At 42.1% G+C, this 15,770-nt stretch overlaps 1 protein-coding gene across 7 annotated transcripts in view; it reads left to right on the forward strand.

The window, feature by feature from the left end:
- Positions 1–2,743: 2,743 nt before the first annotated feature.
- Positions 2,744–15,770, forward strand: part of SYBU (syntabulin) — a 70,996-nt gene continuing 57,969 nt past the window's right edge. Inside the window, exons 1-3 of one of the 7 annotated variants that reach the window (XM_069466073.1) lie at positions 2,744–2,851; positions 6,492–6,572; positions 8,280–8,484. In XM_069466073.1, coding sequence (XP_069322174.1) covers positions 6,549–6,572; positions 8,280–8,484 — 229 coding nt within the window. In that variant the 5' untranslated portion in view covers positions 2,744–2,851; positions 6,492–6,548. Of the gene's footprint in view, positions 2,852–6,391; positions 6,573–8,279; positions 8,485–15,770 lie in introns of those variants that run through there. The other 6 variants (XM_069466075.1, XM_069466074.1, XM_069466076.1 and 3 more) reach the window with 6 other exon arrangements.

Raw genomic sequence — 15,770 nt, forward strand, 5'->3', positions numbered from 1 at the left:
AGGCTGAGGAGAATATAAAACAAGCAAGCAGGAAGTAGCAACGGTGGTTGGAATTGTTTGATCCTGAGAAAGAAAGGGTATCTATTAATCTCCATGTGCCAGACATTAATGCTAGGCTTTGTGAGTATTCTTGTCTAATCCTTATAACAGTATCATGAACTAAATACTGTTATTAAGTCCATTTATATGTGTGAAAATGAGGCTCAGAGAAGTTAACTTGCCCAAAGACACTGACTAGCACAACTGGTTCTTACTACACGCTAAGTCCTAAAGGGGTGAAACTACTTGCCTAAGGTAGCACTACGAAAGGCAAAAAGGACTCAATCTAGGCCTATGAGACTTGAGAATTCATGTCATTTATTAAATTATATTCTCTCAACACAGTCTCTTTGCAGACTTATGACACCTATTTCACTTTCCTGCTCTTCCCTGAGTTAGCATTGCATTTTGGCAAGTCAGTAGCTGGCCTTCTAAATAGAAAGGGACACAGGTGTTTTTCTACCAGCCTCTAAGTTGAAGTCATTTCTCTAGCCTTAGCTTTGCTAATTCCCCCCCAGAAACTCTTCCTGAAGCTTCAGATTGGTCAAGTTGCCACCAGGGCCAGGGATCTGGGAAGCCACCCTGAAGCTTCCAAACTTCCAACAGTACCTCAGCTGTTTGTCGACAGACATAAGGAGGCCTGAGATCCCTGTATCTCAGATTACTGCCCAATGATCAGAGGAAAGACAGAGGTAACTTCGTGGGAAAACAATGGGCATTTGAGCCTACCACTGTCATCTGGAAATAGCCAAATGTGAGGGCATCAAGGGACCCAAAATGCCATATGTCACTTAGAATTTTATTCTCATTTTAACAGTGCTGTTTTTTATGCACAGTAGATAAGCCTGAAAACAAATACACAAAAGTGCTAACAGAAGTAATATGGATAATTGATGTTAGGGCAATGAGATAAAGACTAATTTTTTTCTTTTATTATCTAAAATTTTGATGATGTGGTTTTAGTATTTTTAAAAAGAAAATACTAAAGTTATGTTTTTTAAAAAGTTTTTTTCTCTTCAATCAAGCAGAAGTAACTAAAGAAGACACATGGATAGATGAAACAACATAGGCCAGATTCCCAAATTCTAGATTTATTTTCCTACAAATTTTTCTGTAGTGGATTGGAGAGGAGCTAGGAGTACACAACAAGAGCTAAACTTACGAGGTCACAAGATATCAGATATAAAGGAAAATGGTTCACAGAAATAACCTGAGGGATGTTAATAAAGCAACAATCAAAACTGTCTTCAGCTCTATAACTGCAGAGAGAACTTGACCTACAGCCCTGCTGGTCCACTATGCTTCTGTAGCTGCCATCACAGCAGTTGGCCTCTAGGGGCGCTCAGCTTTTGCAATAACATTCTTGTTTCGCGTTGACAATCTCAACATCCTCCTCTTCCCACTCCCTCGCTCATTTTTTAGCAAAAATAAAGGCAGAATAATTTTTTAAATGATTTTTACTAGGAAGTGGAAGGGAAAACAAGCATAAAATAATGGAAATAAATGATGTTATGGTGAACAGTTATTTTGAAAGTAACTCAAATCTAGCCATAGATCTGCTTTCTGGGAACCCAGATTATAAATTTCTTTTCTGAGCTAGACCACTCTGGATGCTAAAGGAATCCCTGAGAACCTTTGATCCGTGGTGCCTTCTCTGTTCTTGCCATGCCTGAGAAGCATCTTGGCCTCCACTCCTCACAGTCTCTCTAGGGAGCTCCCCTGCCAGGTTCAGGGAACTTTCAACTGCCTTTCTCACACCTGGTCTGTTGGGGAAGTAAGATGCTTCTCTGTTGGGCTCAGAATTCAAATTCTGGATTTAGGCCTTCCTGGGCCTACCTTATAGATAACTTCCTTTGCCCTTTCTGTAACTCTGTGAGAGCAACAGATTGTCCAATCTCGTGAAACATGTCATTAGGTAAATGTCAAGTTTCTCCTACTGGATGACAACTTTTATGTTTATACTTTCCAGAGCATTTTAATTTCAGTGATTCTAATTCATTGTCCCAATAAGTATACACCTACTTGTCCAACCACATGTCCCCATTTCGTTTAATGTTTTTGACTAGTATCTTACCCTACCCTCACAGATGGACAAAAGGCCACTAACAGCAGACAGCATTTTTCGGGGAGACTATCTTATGTCTGTTCCACCACCAGGCAAGCAGAGGACTATATCCTTACCATCCTTCAAAGCTCCCAGCCTCCAATCTCTGCCTCTTCACCCGGGCTTGGCCTTAATTCCTGTTCTTCACTGAGAGATGCCTCTGACAGAAATTCATTTGCAGAGCAGAGATAATTGACACACTCTGAACCCAGGGAATGTTCCAGCTGGCCCTGCCTGAACCCAGGGAATGTTCGAGCTGGCCCTGCCTCTGGTTACCCACTGCCCTCGCTACCCCAAGTACCTTCTGAGCCTCCTCCTCAGGGAGTGATCTTGCATAATCCTAGTCATTACAGTTTTACAACATTAAAATACTTTAACCATATAGTAACAATAACGCACATACGATAAGAGGAGGGCTGATCACTCTCACACAGGCTTTTATGGGAAAACAGGCAGCTTTCTCCCTGATAAGAAAAATATAGGTCTCCACCCCACTACAAAAAAAAAAAAAAAAAAATCCCAGGATGCCCCAGAATGCAGTTTCTTTTCCACATGACGTGTTGTAAAGCACGTCAGCTGCTCCTTGTTGCTGTGCAGATCACCCAACATCGGGTCACTGAGAGAGACGGCAGCGCTTGCTCGCACAGCTGATAGGATTAGGAGATGGTGCTTTGTCAGCCCTGATTGAGTCCAAGAAAGCAAACACAGGTGAGATGTCAGGAAGAGTGGATGTGGGGACCGTGATGTGTCTTGGTTGTATGGTGCAGACGTCTTCTCTTCGGCAGTGTATTTATATTGTCTTTTCTGTGAAGTTTGCAGTCTGGGGGTGGTGGGGGGAGGTTCCTATCAATAAAAACCTGTTCTTTATCACTTATCTGGTTTCAGGGATTGCCCACATAAACCTCATAGGATTTTTGTGAGGTTTGAATAAGATTGTATATGTGAAAGAGCTCTGAAAATATAAAGTTTTGTGCATAGGGGAGGTATGAATTATTTAATTACAAATTTAACATAAACAACCAAATAATTTATCCCAGATTTGGGGCATATTTATATAAAGACATTCCTTTCCCCCCATCTCCTCTGTTTCTTGCCAGACCTAGACAAGTATATTATTTATAATCTTTAAGCATTCAATCTTAAAGCTGTTGATGTTTTCTAAAAGCCAGCAATACATTCATTTTTAAGGGAAAAGCCACAAAAGTACAAAACAAGGCAATAAAACAAGTATTTAAGTAGAAAAATGAAAATAATGCATAAGAATATTTTAAAGCAGAGGAAAGATGACTATTTTATGCTGTATTAGGTTATATGTCCTTGATGGTATAATCCAAATGTTATGAGACATTTCTCCTAATGACATGAGAAACAATCGAATAAAATTAAAGGCAGCATAGATATCATTTATAAAACTTGCCTTTTAGAACAGCAGAAAAACAGGCTTGGGTTCCAAAAGTACAGAGCTAAGAGGCATCTGAACACTAAATCATCAGCCTTTCCCTTGGCAAGGTTGCTATGGTGACAACAAGGCTACTGCACAAGCCTCACAGTGCCTGTACTTCTGCAGTAAAAGCTGTCACTGAACATACCTCGGATTTTTTAGGCACACACCCCATCATCAAATACAAAGGCATATTAGAGGCAGCTTTATCTGAGTCATTTACAAAACAAGTGTTATCTATGTTCTGATCCTGTACTGATGACCCCCTTATGAGGCTATAGAACTCACTCGTTAATGCATTCATTCATTTGTATTGGTGCCTACTGTGTGACAGGAATTGGACTAGGCTCTGCCTACAATCCTTGGTGAAGACAAACAAGTTAAATGGGGAATTCTGACATGATCATAACAGCTCTCCTGGGGGTAAATACAAGTGTCCTGGAAGTATCAGGGGAGGTTTACTGGAGGAAGCTTTCTAAAATGAAACTTAATATATCTTTAGGAGTTGAGGAAGATGGGTGAATGGGGAATAAGACGTGCTGTAGGCAGAGGGACCAGCATGTGCAATAGTTTAGAGGAAAAAGAGAACAGGAAACCTACAGAGACCTGCAAGTGCTACAGTTGGAGAAGTATCCATGTGTATGTGGGGGAGGGTGGCTGGTGAAGGGGGGGTTAGGGACAGGAGGGAGTATCTATGGAAGAGGAATGGCAAAAAATAAGACTGGAGAGGTAAACAAGGCAGCCAGATCAGGGAAGCTTTTGTGCATGAAGGAGTTTGAATATCACCTGGAGAACAATTGGGAAGTCATTATCGAGTTTTAATGGAGAAGCGTGACTTGATTTAGCCTTTCAGAAAGGCCTTGTGGAAAAATTGAAAAAACTAGTGAGGAAGGAATATGATGCAAGATTAGAAGACAACTTTAGTCACACCACTATTGCAATAATCTAGGGTGACTGTGGTTTACACTCTAAATGAAGATAATGGAGATGAACAGTGGACAGAAGTAATCAGAGTAAGGACATTTATTACTAAGGGAGCATGGACGTCACTTGGTGGTTTATGCCATGGATGTGGTCAGGTGAGCGAGAGGAAGTCAAGAATGACTCTGAGGTTCTAACTTGGATAACTCAGTAGAGGGTGTTCTGCTAGTAGGTCCCATTCTCAGTTCTCAGTAGGGAACTCAGAAGCATATTTTGACTTTAATAGTTTGTTTCTATTTCACAGTATATGACCCCAGGCTCATAATTTTAGACATAATAGGTTGTAAGAATCCTCCTGGGCTATTACTTTCCTGAGGTCCACATCTGAGACAGCTGTGGGTGTAGAAAGTATGATTTAACCATCTCTTCTTCCCAAATAAAGAATCCTGAGATTACCAACCTCTCTGCTTAAGAGAGCTAAGTAGATGGAAAAGATTTATGCAGTAAGATCTCTTTCGGGGTTACAGGAAGAAGGCAAATTGATTCCACTAATCCTCTGACTTCAGGCTCTCTCTAGACTCTCAACATACATTCCTAAATTTGAAAATTGAGCAGTCAGAGAATTGCTGTTTGGAGGGCAGGCAAATTGGGATGGTGGAGGTTCAAATACAACTTTCAAGAATCACAGTCCTGCCATATGGGAGAGTAGGGCATGAGGATCAGAGTGTTCTCCAGCCACACTGCTATTTAGGATGTTCTCCAGTTCTGAACAGAGGGTATGTAAGTCATTCTACATGCTGAAGTCCATCACCAGGTAAGATTAGCAGGTGTAATAAATCAAGGACCGTGGCCCAGGGGATGATCCCTATTTTACGTCCTCAGTTGGGACAGGGTTTTGAGCTTTGAAAAACAAGTTTGTCTGCATCACAAAAGCTTTTTCTGCCTGTCATGTAAAATGCATCAGCAAATATTGAAAGGACCTCCTGGACCTGATTTAACTGCCCTTTGGTTAGTTCTGTTCAGTCAGCTGGTACAGCTGTTTTGTTTTCCTCATCTAATCCTCACAGCCATCCTTGAGGTAGGTATTACTATTATCATCTCTCAATTTAACAAGGATAAACTTGAAGTTCAGAAGGGACAAGAACTTTAGGCATAAAGGCACTCAGCTTGAAGGGACTGCAATGCTGGCTGGAACTCGGTTTTCCGAGTTCAAGTGCGGCGCCCTTCCCCTCGCAGCGTGCCTGGGCTCATCCGGGCGCTCGGGAGGCTGCGGGGCAGAGCTGGGGGAAAGGCTGCTGTCGCCCTGCAGAGCCCGGCTCCCCGAAGGCAGAGAGCGCTCCTCCCAGTTCTTTCCTGCGGCCTGGCGCTGCGCTGCCAGCTGAAGGCCCTTCTGATGCAAACCTCCCAAGTAGAATCGGTTGCAGCCTTTGAGATCCCAGAACCAATACGCTGTCAGTCCTGCAGCACTGGCTTGGCTGGGGTCCCGGAGGAGGGTGACCGCTCGCCACTGTCAGACGAGGTGACTATGGAGCGCTGTATGTTGACTTCAAACCGACCGATCAAGGAGGGGCCGCGAAGGGAAAACTTTCCTTCTTTCTCCATTTTGACTTTCAGTGATGTCGCAGCTTTTCTAAGTCTCTCCATCCAGCGCGCACGCCCTGCAAGCCCTAGACCAAGTGTTATAAAAAGAGGGTGGGGGCGCCCCTGGGCTGGAAATGCTGCCAATCCCCGTCTGCCCCGGCCGGGACGGGCCCGGAGAGGGGGGGGCCCGCAGGTGAGGGAGGTCGTGGGGAGGCGCCCCGGGAGCGGCCGCGGGCGGGGACACCGGCCGCCGTGGCACCACGTGTCCGGCCGGGGCGGGGCGGCCGGGCGCGCCCTGGGAGTCGAGCGCGAAGGGCGGCAGCGGCGGCGGCGCGTCGGACCCGCATCAGCCGCCGCCCGCAGCCCGCGCCGGCTCAGCGCAGTCTCCTCGCCCCCTGCCCGCAGGTGCCTCCTCCTGGACGGCGGCAGCGGCGGCGCGAGGAGCCGGCGGGCAGCGGCGTGATGGGGCCCCTCCGTGAGAACAAGGTAAGGAGGGCATGTCCTGCGGGCGCCGGAGGGAGAGGGAAGGTGGGCAAGAAGCGGGCCAGGTGAGGGCTGGAGGGGGTGACGTTTAGAGTCGGGTGAAGAAGGAGAAGGAGGTAGTGGGGACGAGGGGAAGGCAGAGAGGCAATGTGATTCGGTGATGAGATCCAGGAGATGGGAAACTGGTACCAGGGGAAGAGATTTTGGAGATTGACACAAGGATTAAAAAGATTGACTTTGGAGGGTTAATCCCATCTCCTGAAACTGGGGGTTTGGAGTGTAGGTTGCAGAAGATTCCCTGTGTGATGTGAATAAAAGGAATTTGATGTGTTCGTGACTGAGAAATAAGGACTCCAGCGTATCAGTGACCCCGCATTGGCTCAGGGTCTGCAGTGTGTCCAGCGGAGTGGCTGACGTGTGCTACCTGCTGGGGGACAGATGTGCAGGACAGATGCAGAGGCTGGGTGTGGTTTGCGGACCCTGGATAGGGCGGATGCCTGAGGGACCTCAGAAGTTCCCTAGGGCTGGGGTTTTCTCTTCAATTCCTGCTGTGTGTGAGCTGCCCAGAGGTGTTTACTTTGGCCGTGACCCCTCCTGGTAAGTCAGTGGAAATGAGCAGGAGGTCATGTTGTGAAATGGTGTCTGTTACCTAAGCCCAAGCCCTTTTTCAATTGCAGAGGTTAGAGCACTGGGATTTTTGCAAAAAGCTCCTCCTAGGACTCCATTTTAAGGCAGGATAGTGATGATGCTGAAAAGCACTCGATTTCCAGCTCGTTCTGTTTCTAGATGACATGCAGTCTTGCCTAAGCATCTTTGCCTCTTTTAGCCTTAGTTTCCTCATCTGTAAATAGGGACATGAATTAATGTCCTCTCTGTGTTACAAGCTAATGTGTAAGGACCAAATGAGATAATGGTTGCGAAAGCGCTGTATACTTTGAAAAACATCCTCAAAATATTATTTTGTGTGCATTTTTAAAAAGGTATTTAATGCTGTATTTTTAAGGAGAAACAGAAAAATCTCTTCTCATGGGTGTCCTGTAAGGAAAACAAAAACTAAACCTGATATAAAAGGCGGAGCCATCTTCCCGAGTATTGGATTTGTGTTTGCTTTTCTGTTGGCAACAAGCCTTGTGTACCAGGATATTAATGAATAATTAAGATCCTGTTCGGAAGAGGAGGGCTTCTAAAGAGAAGTGTGTGTGATCTATCAGGAAAGAATTGCTCCAAGTATAGGGATCTACTTTTATGAGGAGGCAAGAAAACAGAAGTCAGATTGTCACAGCTAATTCAGGGAAAGCGAAATGGAAGTCTAAAGGAAATCAAGTAATAAGCTGGAGGGTGTTGTGAGTAATAAAGAACCTTTGAGAGCTGAAAGCTTGAATGGGATAGAAAAAGCCAGAGTGGGAAGGTGAGTCAGGAATCGCGTGGGGGAGTGGGGTGGCCTTCCTGCTAGTGGGTGAAGGAGTGTGTGTGTGTGTGTGTGTGTGTGTGTGCATGTGCATATGCGTGTGCTATTCACTAGGTTAGAACGGTGAGCTCAGTGGAAGAGTTTTGAAACTCATTTCAGCAACTACGATAAGAAGGACTCTTCTGTGAAGATTGAATATTCAGACGTATGATTTCTTATAAACTGATCCTTGAAGGAGCAGACAGGAGTTGAGAGGGGGAAACAAGTTTCCTTTTGTTTTCTTTTTGATGTCCAATTTTGAGAAGCAGCAGAGAGTGCAGCATCATGAGAAGGAGATTTCCCGAAGCCGAATTCCCCGGTTGATTCTTCGGCCCCATCTGCCCCAGCAACAGCACAAAGTGTCCCCAGCCTCTGAGTCTCCTTTCTCTGAGGAAGAGAGCAGAGAGTTCAACCCCAGCAGCTCTGGGCGCTCAGCGAGGACCATTAGCAGCAACAGCTTCTGCTCAGGTACAGTACCCGCCCCCCGGGAAGCCGCCAGAGACATGAAGTGTGTGCACCGTAGGCGCATTGTTAAGGGACCTGGACTGGGCCCCCTATAGCCTAGAACTACACTTCTACTATTAGGATGAGTTGTATAAAGTTGTACCTTTTTGGCCTACAGATACAGCAGTTCCATATGGTTCAACCCAGTGGAATTTCATACCTGTTTTCATATGTTATTCTGTTTTATAATTTAGAATGTAAAATCTAACTTTTTATTTTTATGACTGTTTAAATATGTGTTTGTCAAATCTAGAAAAAAATATTAGATTGAATTTTGTACTAGCAGCCTCTATAAGCCTGTGTACTTCCGATTGTGGGATTCCCCAAAGATGAAGGAACTCCTAACAAATGAAGCCAAAGTCAAGGAGAGTTCTATCCCAAGGCTGTCCTGGCCTTATAGTTTAGAAGGGAAGAACACAGGCTTTGTGACCTGCCAGGCCTGATCTTAGGAAGGGCTAGAATCCCTGGCTTTTTCACCACTTACATACTGTGTGACCTTGGGCAAGTTGCTTAACCTCCTTAAGCTTCAGTTGTTACTTCCATAAAATGGGATGTTAATACCCACCTTGTAGAGTTGCTGTGGAGTTAAGCCCATGTCCCTAAATGTACTCTTAGCACAGTACCTGTCTTATAGAGAGGTGCTTAATAGAGAATGGTTCTTAATATGATTAACTATGGATGTCAGTTTTGGCACATGATTAAGGAAGTTTCCTTAAAGTTGTGAGCTTATTTGGTAAGGGCACACATTACTTAATAGCTCCTTGAAGTTGCCATCATTATTACTTGACAGAGCCTGTTAATCCTATTGAAGCACGTGACTTAGAAGGACTTGTATGCTTTGAGAAGTATTAGGAATTTTGGTAAAGTTTAAATGAGTTACTGTCTTATGATTAGTCACGAATGTTTCATAGTAGATATTTGTTTTAGAACTTATTTAGGGACCATGTAATTTGAAGATGAACACATGTATGAGAAGGGACACATGAATCAAGCTGCTATGATCTAATTTAGCAGGATGCAACATTCCATTTCATTTAGTGTTGGCAACTACCTTTTTCCAGGATTTTATATATTCAGCTTTGGATTTATCACATATTTTCATAAAATAATTCCACCCTATACATAAGTTGTATGTTAGAAATACTGTGCTGCCTACTTTTATATTTCTTCTCTAGAAAACCTCAAATTCTCTGCTTGGTTCTGAAAAAAAAATTCTATCAAAATACTGTGTTTTAAAACTTATTTCTTGCCATTTGAATGATATGAATCTAGTTCAAAATGGAAAACCACTGATGGTTTACTTAATACTTTCCCAAGAAGAAAACAAAAGGATAACTGAGAAGCCAGAGCAGTTAAGATTCCTAGAACCTAGAGCCATGTTGCAGAATGTAATGGTGTTCACTTTACCTCCATTTTGCAGCTCAGGGCTCACTCTGGTGAGTGTGGATGAGCTCTGGGGACATCATTTCAAACTGACACAGCTTTGTTTACATGACTCAATTCCACATGTATTCCTGATATTTTCTCCACGTAATCAGTTTCTCCATGACTGACTTTGGAGTGAATAGTGTTATCAGAAAAAAAAAAAAAAAAAAAAGAATTTGGTCAAAAGAAAAACCCAAATATGTTTTAGAAGATTTGAAGGCAAACCAATACAATTATTAATTTTGGTCATGAATCATCCTTCCTTCCCAAGAGACCTGTCTCCCACTAAGGCCATAATGCTGTACATGAAAATCGAAAGTAGATATTGATCCTTTTGCCATTAACTAGCTAAAAATTGAGTGGCAGAAGCAGATAATTATGGGTGTCTCTAAACAACCTTTCAATCTTTCCAGCCCTGTCTCCAGATAGGATTTCCTCCATTCCGGGGCCTCTCCCTCATCTCTCTTTCTTCTTCCTGTCTTGGCGATTCCCCAAGGTTTGGGTCTGATGCCTTTCCCTTCCTTGCATTCCTTTCCTACAGAACTCTGATAAACCCCACGAAGGCTTTCGAGAGTGCTGTTTTGACTAAAATTGACAGCAGCAAGGCCTTTGGGGGCATGTTAATGATGCTTTAGGAGGTCAGTTGGTGGGTGGAAAATAAATGGGTTTGGTACTATAGGGAGCGTTACTGCTGCAGGCAGTGAGGTAGAGAATGTCAAACATGTCCAACCAGCAGGGGAAGAGCTGGTTTTCATCTAGCCACTGTTAACACTGAGGCCGGAATATGTGTTTGTTGCTTAATCTTGGCGGTTAAGTCGGAGAACAAGATACCTACAAACATTAAAAATGGCCATCCTTTGCCAGGAAGAAATTAAAATAATTTAGAGGTTTCTGTTGTCACCACAGCTTTATAACCTTACAGTAATCATTCTGCATTAACTTATCTTCATTAGAATTCATCACATTCACTAATGTGAAAGGGGACATGCCTAGTTAGGGAAATTCTTACAATCTGGTAATGAAATTATAGAGGAAAGTATTACCTCAAACATAAGGAAATTTAATTGGAAAATTACATTTTCAGAACTGCAAACTAGAGACTCTTTCCCCAAATCTGTGTCAATGACATTAAATGTGAAGAGCATCATATGTTCTAAAATATTCATTTTTTTAAAAGAACAGTAACGTAGTGAACTTACATAAATTTACTTAATATAGATCCTTTATTTTGAGAGTCTGGCTTTTCTATAATTTGTATTAAAACAGAAATCTATAATAGTAGATAGTGGTTATACTTTGGCAAAATAGATGACAATTCGACCTTGATGTATCCTCTACCCCCACCCCCATGTTTTTCTTAGAATTTTACTGATCTGTGTAATTAAAAGACTGGAAGTATTTCCAAAGTGACCTGTCCAGTTTTACCCACTTTCCCTTTTCCTTCCCCATTCTACTGCCTCCCTTCTGTCCTCCCGTGGGAGCCTTGCAAGGAACATTTAATGACTTGATATTCTATATGCTAATTTGTATGTTGTATCTACCTCATTTCAGAGGGAAGGAGTTGTGTGTGACCTTTTGCAATTCATTTGGGGTGTGTCCCCAAAGAGCCCTTCTTTTAATAGCTTTTTATTAGCAGAATTTCTTTGAAGATCTGCATGTGTTTTGTGTATTTCAGCACAGGAGCGTTTTTGTACTTGGACATCATTATAGTGTTAAAACAGCCTATTCCTTCCAGTTTGTAATCAGTCTTGGTTGCTGTGACCTTAGTTGGAGACAGGTTTGTATTGGAGGCTAAGCCCCATTTTGTGTGTACAGCAAGGAGAACATTGTACATTCTTAGTGAAAATTAATGCTTTATTTAAAGAATACATAGGGAAATACAGTTAAGATAAGTTAATAGAAACCAGACGTCTTCTTTCATGTCCCCTCTTTTTTTTAAGTCAGTGGTTTTTTTTTTGTTTAAACCAGTGGTTTGAGGATAAAGCCACCCTATTTTTCCCCTATGTTTCTTACTTTTAACATGCCCATGAGAAGTGATAACCACATTTTTGGTTTGTATTCTAGGTATGGCCCATCGAATCTAGGCCTCTGTCCATTTTTCTCCCCATTTGCTGTTAGTAGTGAATCATGTTCATCGTAGTACCATGACTCTAGCCACTATTAGAAAAGCTGATGGCCTGGGTAAATATGTCAGGCACATACGTCAGTCACCTGACATGGTTAGTAGCACGCTGTGCATTCCTCTTTGCTTAGTTGAGGCAATAATTACCCCCTTAGAACTGGGAGGCAGATGGATTGCTGGGGTTTAAGCTTAGTTCTCCTTGGGGTGCCTTGTAAACATGGCAGGTGGAACAAATTATGCATATAGAACACTGGTTGTTTTATAGACCAGTAATTTCTCTGAGTTATTTCCATGTTTCTAATGTGTACACACAAATACATGGACAACTTTGTGAATTAACACACTAAAAAAACAAGTTCAGATAAATTTTTAAAAAATGGTCAGAATCTGAGATTCTTTGCAGTATAATACCAAGTAAGGATTTTACTGAAAATATCTTGGTATTTACAGTGTCTGGGAAGAAATCTTTCTTTGAATGCCAATGACCCAGAGGTAATCATTGTTACTGTTTGTGGGAAGAACAATTAAGGCAAATTATAACCTGACTAGAGTACCCTGCCGAGGCATGACAGTGCCTCCAAAAATTTGCCAGCCTTGCCAAACAGAAATATTTCTGCTATGCTTTTGTCCAGTTGAGGAAACTTGGCATCTGGATACAGTAAACCTTTGAACATAATGATTAGAATTGAGATGAACTGCTTAAAGTGAAGTGAGCTGCAGTACCAAATTATACTATAATTGAATGACTGCCGGCCTGCTGTGAATTAAAAAACAAATACCCTAAGAATTTAGCATCACTTTAATGAGTATGGGACCTAGGCACTGTTGTACAATAAATATTTCAAATGCTTAGCTGCCTCAGCCTCAGAAATATGTACCTAATGAAATAGGTTACAAATAAAGGGTATCTAGGCAGCGTTTATTTTTGAGAATGTGGTAACTGCAGTTAGGACAAGAGTAAAATTTTTGCCATTTGATTAACAAAATTCTTAGCAGTGGGGACTGTGAAAGGTAATCATGATGGAATTCAACCTTGACTGAAAGCAAATTAAGGTACTTACACTAAAAATCTTTTATGTTCTAAAACACTTATCTTTATGACAGTGCTTCCCAATTTCAGGGCATGGTGTTTGCCTACTTTAGAATCCTCAGTAAAACTTTTTTAAACTGTGGATAAGTTGGCCACACCCCAAACCTATCATCTTGGGATGGGAGAGCTAAAGAATCTGTATTTTGCAGGCTTTCCAGGTGATTCTTATGCATACCACAGGCTAAGCCTCACTGCCTTGTGGTCTGTATGTGTTTGGGTTATTTTCTATGTGCAATTTAAGGGGCATGCCCAAAGTAGCATCATAAGATGAGCATGAATCAAAGATGGTAGAAGTGGTGGCCAGCCAGGCTGTTTAAACCAGTGGCTACGAGGCAAGGTGGATGTGGCTATCACCTGGAAATTATAGCTTCTGACTGTATATTTACAAGCCCGATGTCATTAGTCTTAGCAGTAATATTATTTATCTCTACATAATGGATTTAACTTGTGTTCAAATAGTAGAAAAGTAAGGGGAAGGAGAAAGCATTTCCTTTCTTTATTTTCCTTTATAACCCTCTCTCTGAATTTACTATCTCTATCCGTACTTTTTATTATTTTGCATTTTCCTTTTTTTGGTATAGGATGATTTGGGGTACAATGAAAGTGGGTATACTAACTACACTAAGAATGTACCCTGAACACCCAGTGGATACACTAAAAGAGGCAGAAAAAAGAGAAATTGAGGTCCAGGAGTAGCAGGACATTCAGCTTTTTGAAAGCTTCCACCAAAATATCTGTATCCAATAAGCATCTAGTAAATGCATGTTAAGGATCAGGAATTGTACTCAGGCTACAAAGATGAATAAAACACAGAGATTGGAAAAATCAATTGTTTTACTGCCTCAACCTTGACAATGAAATAAATGGGATAACAAGTAATCCCATCTGGATGTGATTCCCACACTGCTATCTTCACTCACTTGTTTTGTGTCCCTATCTCCTTTACTCACACCCACTCCACACACACCCCTGCCTTGTAATTTGAGTTTGTTGCTCATTTTTTTTTTTAATCTACATTGGCCTCTCACATTTCATAAGCCCAAGGATGCAAACAAGTAATGTTAATTAGTGTGATGTAGTGGATAAACATGAGCCTTGGGAACAGCGGACCTGAGTTAAAAGCATGAAATGAGATAGAAAAGCAGGTGGGGCCAGAACATGAAAGGCTTTCTATGCCATGCTCAGAACTCGATCCAGGAGATCCAGGGTTCATACGGGGACTAGGCCGGTAATGTAAAGGGTGAAGCCACCTGGAGGGAAGACAATAGCGGGAACTCTAGAACTGGGTGGTGTGTGCCACTGCTTAAAGGTACTCAGAATTTTAAAAATTCAGCTTTTTATAGCTGAATATGGCTTATGGACTGCTATTTTGCTATTTCTAAAGATCTTTCAGAGCCAGTGAAGTGTTTTCAGCAAGGAAAAGTTATGGCCAGATTTACACTTTAGAAATATTTTTCTGTTTATGTGTTGGACAGTGGGTCGGGGACGGCAGGAATGATGGTGAGGAGCCTGGCTGGTTTGAAGGCCATGCGGACAGTCTACATGAAGTTTGATGAAATGACACGTGTAAGGTTTGGGGCTAGAACAGATGATCCTAATCACCAGTTGCACATAGAAGGTGAAGGAAGGGATTGTGTCTAGATTTCCACTGGATGAACACGAGTGGAATAGCAAGACCGGGGAGAGTAAGTCAAGTTAATTAATTCAGTTTAGGTTTTGTTGCATTTGAGACAAAAGTCTGGAGCCCCCAGGAAAATTCCAAGATGGTGGCAGCTAAAGTCAAGGGAGTTGATAACATCAAGAGAAGGGTGTGCATGGAGGAGAAAGAGGACCAAGGAGAGAGCTCTGGGGTATAACAGGAGTGGGCAGAAAAAGGAGGCTAAGACACCTGAGAATGAGCATTCAGAGAGGAAGGGAGAGCACCAGTTGTGACAATGTCTCTAATCCCAAAGGAAGAGAGAATTTTGAAACGAAAGTAGCCAAGAGATTCAGATGTCACAGCAAGATTAAGTAAAATGTGCACTAACTAAATAGGGTTCAAGGATCAGGCCACTCATTAGGTCATTAGTGATCTTGGGCAAAAACAATTGCAGAAAATTGGTGCTGGGGTGGGGTGGATGGGATCCAAATTGCATCGGGCTGGGATATGAGCGAAAGGTGACAAATTGAGAAGGTGTAGACAATTTTTTTAAAAAAGCTTAACTGCAATGGGCAAAGGAAAATAAAATGAAAACACATGTTGCATTTACAGTGAAAATCAGGTGTTTATCAAAGAATAGGTATCTGATAAAGTTTTTAGATTGAGGGGAAGTAGACAATAAAGGAAAAACAGGAAGATTGAGAAAGAAATTAAAAATAGTGGAGAAGTGGTAACTGTTTGTAACAAGATAGGGTAGAACAAAAGAGACATACAAAAGGAACAAAATAAGGCTGGATGTGAATATAAATAAGTATATTTATAGGTCAGAGTAGGAAGTTGAAAGATACATTTCAAAGTCCAAATTATGGTCCCCTTCTTCATGCTTCCTCTGTCATACCACATGACCTGGTTTTAAAATTTCTTATTTAGGTACCTGACTCCCCAGTAGACCGAAAGCCCTGTGAAGGCAGAAC

This window comes from Eulemur rufifrons, chromosome 3 (genome assembly GCF_041146395.1).
Source record: "Eulemur rufifrons isolate Redbay chromosome 3, OSU_ERuf_1, whole genome shotgun sequence".
Lineage (NCBI taxonomy): Eukaryota > Metazoa > Chordata > Mammalia > Primates > Lemuridae > Eulemur > Eulemur rufifrons.